The sequence below is a fragment of the Rhinoderma darwinii genome, chromosome 11, assembly GCF_050947455.1.
Source record: "Rhinoderma darwinii isolate aRhiDar2 chromosome 11, aRhiDar2.hap1, whole genome shotgun sequence".
In the NCBI taxonomy this organism is placed as follows: Eukaryota; Metazoa; Chordata; class Amphibia; order Anura; family Rhinodermatidae; genus Rhinoderma; species Rhinoderma darwinii.
Window position 1 is genome coordinate 85,125,138 of NC_134697.1, and position 8,677 is coordinate 85,133,814.

General features: G+C 45.7%; 1 protein-coding gene across 3 annotated transcripts in view; it reads right to left on the minus strand.

The window, feature by feature from the left end:
* Nucleotides 1-2,390: 2,390 nt before the first annotated feature.
* LOC142663684 (uncharacterized) overlaps nucleotides 2,391-8,677 on the minus strand; it is a 12,148-nt gene continuing 5,861 nt past the window's right edge. For all 3 annotated transcript variants that reach the window (XM_075842444.1, XM_075842445.1, XM_075842446.1), the window contains 5 exons: nucleotides 7,990-8,139; nucleotides 7,304-7,907; nucleotides 7,071-7,192; nucleotides 5,103-5,193; nucleotides 2,391-3,884 (listed from right to left, as the gene is read on the minus strand). In XM_075842444.1, the coding sequence (XP_075698559.1) occupies nucleotides 2,833-3,884; nucleotides 5,103-5,193; nucleotides 7,071-7,192; nucleotides 7,304-7,907; nucleotides 7,990-8,139 (2,019 nt within the window). In that variant the 3' untranslated portion in view covers nucleotides 2,391-2,832. The remainder of the gene's footprint in view (nucleotides 3,885-5,102; nucleotides 5,194-7,070; nucleotides 7,193-7,303; nucleotides 7,908-7,989; nucleotides 8,140-8,677) is intronic.

Here is an 8,677-nt window from a genome sequence, read left to right on the forward strand (position 1 = left end):
TTTTTAATCCCTGCCTCAGCCGTATCTATCATACTAATAGAGGCATTGGTGTCTTTGCACTGACTGTTTGCCGACACTCGGCATACACCGTAACTCTCTGATACTCGGCTGGGTTCTCCAGCTGTTATACTGACTTCGGTCTGTGGCAGTGAAATTTTTTAAAATTTATGTGTATAGTTTGTCTTGCTACACGTAGCTTAATAAAAGTTGTAAACTTCTACTTTATCCTTATCATTTATTGGGTAGTCAGGAAATAGGGTTTTGTTTGCCTGCAGGCATTCCTTTTCTGACTATAAGGTCCCATATTCCACCCCACTTTATCTTAGATGTGTTTAACAGCAAAGCTGTTGAAGCTCAGGTTCTGAGGGCTCTTTGAGCCAGTCATCCGCTTTGAAGGCTAGGAAAGTTCTCAGCCAAGGTGTTCCACCGTATGTGGAAGGCTCATTTCTCCTGATGTGAACAACGTAGTTTCAATCCGATGGTATGTCCCTCACCTAGAATCTTGTCCTTCCCACAACCAGGCCTTGATTTAGGGCTTGGATTGTCTTACACCTTAAAGGTCACGTTTCTGCTCTATCCATACTATTTTCAGCGGCCATTGGCCTTTCGCTCTCAAATGAAGATTTTCTTGCAAGGGGCGGCTCATGCGGGTCCATCCATCCAGGCATCCCACTGAGCCTTGGGACCTCAATTTGTCCTGGGGGTGCTTCAGGTTGAACCCTTGAGGGATGTTTCGCCGTGTCTCTTTTCTGGAAGGTTGCCTTCCTGGTTATGGTCACTTTCATTAGACAGGTTTCGGGAACTGACTGCCCTGTCATGCAAGCTGAAGGTCCAAAAGGCTGCTACCTGTGCTTCGGTGCACACCTTCACCAAATTTCACCTGATTGGGACTGCTTTAGGACGTCCCATGGTGCTGCGTCCCCCAATGATATAAACATGAAAATTGGATTTTTGTACTCACTGTAAAATCTTTTCCTTGTTGTATTCATTGGGGGACACATGTTTAGATTGAATTTTTCTCCCAGGGCCGTAGATATGTTGTTTCTTTGTCTTCTCCTGTACAAACTGTTTAGCTCAGTGTCAGTGGGAAGGCTATGGCCTGCCTGGACGAAGCCACGACTTTTCCTACCCAATGTCAGCCTTCTAGTGACAAGGGCCTATACCCATGGTGCTGTCCCCTAATGAAGACGAGAAAAAGATTTTACGGTGAGTACACAAATCCTATTTTCCATAGTGCTAATCATCAGTGTGTTATAGCTTAGCAGTGTTCAGCTATCTCTGACCGTCCCATAAACTTTGAATTGAGCGGTAGCAGACCTGCATGGCCGCCGCTCAACTCAAAATGGGACCTCTCGTTCTGGCGATCAGTGGTGGGTCCCTGTAGTCGTACATCCACCGATATAACCAGTTTTTACCTAACCACTGGATAGGCGATAACTGGTAGAACTGTTTACAATTGGAATATCCCTTTAAATTATTTCCAGTGGCAGTACACACGGTTTGGCTTAGGACCATCTCTAAGGCCGTTGTCGAAGACCATTGAAGGATAACTCTAGGTTGATCCAAAATTTCTCAGGCACCTGGGAGATAGTGAAGGTGCCCTAAATACTCCTGAAGGGCAGCAGGGATGCTTGGGTGTATTTTGAATTTCCTGCGTGCTGGCCCTTGAAGAGACAGCAGGAGCGCACGCACACTAGGAACTCAGAGGCTGCGGGCAGGAGACAGCAGGGGACGTTGGTGAGCCTTGTGGAGGGACAAGCCACTGAGGAAGGTACAAGACCCAGCAGCCGGGATTGCTGGCAGGAGCGGGACCCGCTGCCGATATAACAGGTACAGTATAAAGTAGTAACAATCATTCGTCCCCATACTAAACGATTATTGTTCAGTTTCAAGCTGTATTGACGATCCTCGCTCATTTTAAAAGCTCAGTGCGTCATTCACTATTCTGGTATGGGACATGGGGGTAGTGTGATGCCAAGTATTCTAAAGTGGGGAACTGTGACGGTCACTTATAAAAGGGGTCACCGCCACCATATACTCACTTCTTAACGGCATTCTCTGGCTCCCGGCTGGCACCACCTCCCTCCTTCACTGCGGTCTGGTCACAGCCTCCATCGTCGCCGCTCTACTACTTCATCTCAGGCACTCCCTAGTGCTTACGCAGATCCTCCTTTCCCTAAAGGACTGGTGCACGCCAAATTATCCAACCAGCTTTCACTGGGTATAAAGGGACCTCCCTTCCCTGGACCCATTGCCTCAGCTATTAGGTTCCTTCCCAGCTTGCTAGTGATACCCTGCGCTATACTTTGGCTATGCCATAAATGTCTGTCATGACACAACCTCTTTAATTCTTTCCAAATTGTCCAAGTGAGTTACCAAACCAGAGGTACTAAAAGATAAATACCACTTTATTTTTATGTGGATAGTTTCATGAGCTTTACGCATTTCTATAGACACAGGCATCACGGACATACAGTATTTAAATAACTTAAAGCGAATCCGTCAGCAGTTCTGACATCGGGGAGGGCATTGTATCGATAACTTTTCTCTTGGCCATGCAAATTGCCTAACCGAGAAATCGATGTTCAATATCCCCGACATCTAAGTTATGAACTGTCAGAGACACGTAGGACCCGCTGACACTGAACCCGTCAGTCCCGCTGACCTGACGGATTCAGGTCGCAGCACCAGATACAGCTGCTCTGTATACAGGATACAAAGCAGCTGTATCTCAAAAAGTAAAAATTATTTTTATTAAAAAGTATTTTAAAAGTTGCACCAATCACACTGAAGTTTGCTTTTACCCATAAGTTGTGTGCCTGAGGGCAGTCGTTACCTCATGTGAACACTCTGGTGTCTCATAAGGTCTGATTTCTGTGTAAAGCATTTCCCACACTCTGAACAAGGAAACGGCTTCTCACCCGTGTGGAATCTTTGATGTTTAGCAAGTTCGGATTTGCGTGCAAAACATTTGCCACATTGAAAACATGAGAATGGTTTCTCCCCAGTGTGATTTCTCATGTGCTTAACAAGTTCAGATTTCAATATAAAGCGTTTTTCACACTCGGAACAAGGAAATGGCTTCTCTCCTGTGTGAACTCTTTGATGTCTCATAAGGTCAGATTTCTGAGTAAAACCTCTCCCACACTCGGTACAGAGAAACGGCTTCTCTCCTGTGTGAACTCTCTCATGTTTAACAAGTTCCGATTTTCTGGCAAACTTTTTTCCGCACGTTAAACACAAAAGTGGCTTCTCTCCCATGTGAATTCTCTCGTGTCGGACAAGCCCCAACTTCTGCGTAAAGCATTTTCCACATTCAGAACATGAAAATGGCTTTTCTCCCGTGTGGATTCTCTGGTGTTTCAAAAAATCTGATTTGTAGGTAAAGGATTTACTACAAATAGGACAGGAAAATGGCTTTTCCCCTGTATGAATTCTCTGATGTTCTGTAAGATTAGACTTCTGCATGAAAGATTTACCGCACTCCATGCAGGAGAAGGGTTTCTCCCCCGTGTGAATTCTCAAATGTTTGACAAGAATTGACTTACGCATAAAACATTTACCGCACTCAATACATAAAAATGGCTTCTCCCCCAAGTGACTTTTCAGGTGACGAAAAAAATTCGATCTAATGGTAAAACATTTCTCACAATCAGGACAGGGATATGTTTTGTTCTCCATTTGATCTGCACTCTGTGTCTCAACCCCAGGGACAGAGGAATCAGACGATAAATCCCGGCTGTGAAGATCTAGCAGTATATTTGCGGCATTGGTGGTTTCGCTTGGAAAATTGTCAGTCGCTAAGTTATCAACTTCTCCGCAACCTGGAGATAAATTGAGATGGCTACTCGAGATACTCCTGTCCCTGCAGAGATCTAATGATTCTGGAAAATAAATATCATTATTGTTAGTACTCATGATGTCCCCACACCTTTCCCATTCTTCTGGGTGAGGAGAACAAATTATCACAGCTTATAGGATAGAGGGATGATATGGCTTGAACTGGGCCCTGTCTTCAAAGGGGAACAAAACGTAAAAAAAAACTTTTAACATGTCAAAAGTTTTGATCGGTGGAGGTCCAATCCCCACTGATTGCTAAAACGAAGCGGCAGTAGCGCAATCGGTGAGCGTTGTGGCGCTTCATTTCTGATCTGCTCTCCTCGGAAAGCTGAGTGAGTGGTGTACCGGCCCAAAGACATAGACTTTCTATTGAGTTCGCACACCGCTCCAAGGAAAGCCATCCAGAAACGACGTGGAACAGCGCTCACCCGAGCACTTCTGCCGCTTTGTTTTAGCAATCGGTGGGGGTCTCAGCGCTCAGATCTCCACCGGTCAAAACTTCTGACATGTCAAAGTTTTTTTTAAATGTTCAGTTACACTTTAATGAGGACTATAACATCGGCATGAGATGGTTCTTTGGTATGTATATCCCTGAGGGAAACCCATTGTATAGTTACCTGCTGATTTGGGAACGTGAAACCATTCTCCCAAGAACAAAAAACAAAAATTTAGACAGGGGTCTTATTTGAGCAGAGGTCTAATTAAACCGGGCCAAACATGAGGACCACCTACTCCGGAGAGAATATCAGCATCACTGTAATATAAAATGACCAGATGTGTTGAGGAAACACAGAGATAAAAAGCAAAGAACGGACAATAAACTGAAATATTCCACATTATCATTTCAACAACTCAATTTGTATTTGACTTTACTTAAAACCTAGTAGTGGCTGATAAATTATCAATGGTCTTGAGGAACCAATGCAGACTTTTACATGGGACAATTATCGGGCAAATGATCGATCACAGAGCTCTCGTTCCCAATCCCTTGTATAAATGGGGCAACGATCAGCCGATGGACGAGCAAACGCACATTCATTAGCCGATCGTAACGTTTATGCTAAAAAAAGGAAAATGATGGTTGTCTGCAGCACATCTTGGTGTGTAAACAGGGAGACGCGCTGCCGACATGGTAGAAATGTATGGGGACGAGCGCTCGTCCCCATACATAGCTTCTTGTGTAAGAAGCCAACGAGCGCCGATCAACGAGATGAACACGTAGAATATGTGACGATTGTCTCAAGCGAGTGGTTGTTACTCACCTGGGCAGAAATCTTTAGGAACGTCTTCCCCCCTAACTTGTCTTTCATCACTCATATCGCTCTCCCCGTCTTTAATAAAAAGATCTTCGCTCTAAACAAAAAAAGATAATAAAAGAAAATACAATTTCATGAATTAAAGGTTATGTCGAGTTTTGGAAAATCTTTTTATTTCTCAAATGAAGCAACTTTGCTTATCAACTTAAAGAGGCTCTGTCACCACATTATAAGTGCCCTGTCTCCTACATAAGGAGATCGGCGCTGTAATGTAGGTGACACTAATGCTTTTTATTTTAAAAAAACGATCTATTTTCACAACGTTAGGAGCGATTTTGGTTTATGCTAATGAGCTTTCTTAATGCCCAAGTGGGCGTACTTTTACTTTCGACCAAGTGGGCGTTGTACAGAGGAGTGCATGACGCTGACCAATGGGCATCATGCACTCCTCTCCATTCATTTACACTGCACTAGCGATACAGATATATCACTATGTACAGCCTCATACAGAAACCCTAACATTACTACAGTGGCCTGATAATGAATATACATGAAATCCAGCCTGGACGTCATGTGTACTCAGAATCCTGACACTTCTGAATCTTTTTTGTGAGATTCCAGCAACGGATACGAAATCTCGCGAGATCACGGAGCTAAACGAGATTTGGTTTCACTTGCCGGAATCTCACAAAAAAAGAGTCAGAAGTGTCAGGATTCTGAGTACACATGACGTCCAGGCTGGATGGTCATGTGTATTCATTATCAGGACACTGTAGTAATGTTAGGGTAATGTTTTTTTTTGTCTATATAGTGCAGCATAGACTATTATTAAAGATTAAAGGGGTTGTGCCACAAAACACATGTATCCCCAATCCACAGGATAGAGGATACATGTGTGATCACTGGGGGTCCGACCGCTGAGACCCCCAGTGATAAAAAGAACAGGGACCTGAAAGTCCCCCCATGAGAAGCATGGGACTTCCGGGTTCTGTGTCCGGCAGCTCCATAGAAATGAATGGCCGGTCATGCACACGCACAAGCGCGCCCGGCACTCCATTTATTTCTTTGGAGCTGCTGGACACAAGCCCGACACATAACCTGGAAGTCCCATGCTACTCATGGAGCACTTCGGGGACTTTCGGTTCCCCGTTCTCCTTATCGCTGGGGATCCCAGACGTTGGACCCCCGGCGATCACACGTTTCCCCTATTCTGTGAATAGGGGATACATGTGTTTTGTGCCACAACCACTTTATTATAGTGCCTCTTGTATATGCCTTGTGTATACCTGTTTTAGTTGATGTACCATTTATGGATTGTCTGCCATCTTGGTTTAAAAATCCCCTTTGATATTGCTTCCCTAATGCAGACTACATTTCCCCATCATGCCTCTGGCTTTGCTGAGTCAGAAGAGGCGGCGTCTTATCACACTGGACCTTCTCTGTTCTGATTCCTATCTAATTGCAGCAATAGATCAGTGACATAGAACTTTTCTACTCACAATGCAGAGTCCCTGTATTCCTATGTGATGCAGCTTCAGCCTGTCCCTCCTGCTTGTGATAGAGCTGACAGGGAGAAACCTAACAAGCAGGTGGCAGAGGAGAGCAGTGTGAAGCTGCATCTCATAGAAATAGATTTAAGATTCCACACACAGCACTCACAGATAGCATAGACAGTTAGTCACGGGAGGTTTATAACTCTGCAGCTAATCATTGTTTGTCTTCAGCAGCACACAAACAAACACTATGCGATACGGAGGGAAGGGACATACTGAGAAACAAGGAAAGTGGAGCTGGGTGGGGAGAGGAGGTGTATCAGAGCTGCTGGGGAAGATTGGTAATTATGCAGGAAGTCTGCCACACAGGAGAGACGGACTTCCGGTCTATACATAAGAGCATGGTATATTTCTTTAAGACTAAGTCACTTTTATTTTTGATGCATTGAAGCCATACAAAATAGTTTCTTATGATTCGTACATTTGTTTTGACCTGGTTTTCACCTGCCCGAGGAGCCTGTACAATGCTGTGATTTTCCACTGGACAATCCTGGGAATGAGGAAGAATTGGACGTCTCTCTGTATTTTTGTTACTGGATCCATCTGTAGAAAACACAACCGCAGAAACTGACTGCCACATTTACGTGTTAGATGGTGGAAGTAAATCGGTTTACCTTTAAAACTATTGTGCAGTAAATCAAAGTCTCCTCTCACCAAGTAAATGGAGAGTCCGGTGCTCCTCCATCATGACGTCCCTGTACAGATCCCTCTTACCCGGTGATGTGAGGGGCCGGTGGTCCTCCATCATGACGTCCTTATACAGATCCCTCTTACCCGGTGATGTGAGGGGCTGGTGGTCCTCCATCATGACGTCCTTGTACAGATCCCTCTTACCAGGTGATGTGATGGGCTGGTGGTCCTCCATCATGACGTCCTTGTACAGATCCCTCTTACCCGGTGATGTGAGGGGCCGGTGGTCCTCCATCATGACGTCCTTGTACAGATCCCTCTTACCCGGTGATGTGAGGGGCCGGTGGTACTCCATCATGACGTCCTTGTACAGATCCCTCTTACCCGGTGATGTGAGGGGCTGATGGTCCTCCATCATGACGTCCTTGTACAGATCCCTCTTACCCGGTGATGTGAGGGGCCGGTGGTGCTCCATCATGACGTCCTTGTACAGATCCCTCTTACCCAGTGATGTGAGGGGCCGGTGGTCCTCCATCATGACGTCCTTGTACAGATCCTTGTGTCCTTCTATATACTCCCACTCCTCCATGGAGAAATAGACTGTGACATCCTGACACCTTATAGGAACCTGACACACAATGAGACAGTCATCATCCTGACACCTTCATAGCGTTACTATATAATGTCCCAGCATTCCCGGTAGTCCTCACCTCTCCAGTCAGCAGATGAATGATCTTGTTGGTGAGGTCTAGGATCTTCTGGTCCATGGGGCACTGGGTCCGGATCAAGCCTTCAGACACACAAGGGCAGCTGTCAAGTGTCACACAATCACTACAATTTTTCTTCACTACCGTGTAGTCCTGTGTGCGGAGAGACAGGGAAAAATAGAAGTATCTTTAGTCCTGTATCTCTGTACCGGTTGATTGCCGTTCTGCTGGATTAACAGTAAACCTTCTATTTTCATATATATTCCATTAGCAAATTCAGAGGGGGGGGGGGGGGGTGTGTGTGTGTGTGTGTGTGTGTGTGTGTGTGTTACACGAGATGTCCTGTGGTGTCTGCTGCGATGCGACCATTACGGGCTTGCTTTGACTCCAGCCGTCCTGCAATCTACTCTTTTCTGTTCATTAGAAGCATGGTGACTACGATAGGTCATCAGTATATGATCGGTGGGGGTCCCACACTGGGATCCCGCACCGCTCAGCTGTTCCGGTTCAGTCCGGCACTTAAGACAGAACATGGGGGTGTTTCGCAGTGCGCCCGCTATGTTCTGTCTTCAGTGCCGGCTGCATCACATCATTCTGACCGCGTCAGGATCGGGGCAATGACTGTATCAGGCCCCATGCACACGACCGTGCCCGCGATTGCAGGCACGGCCGGACGCCGACTGACAGCCGC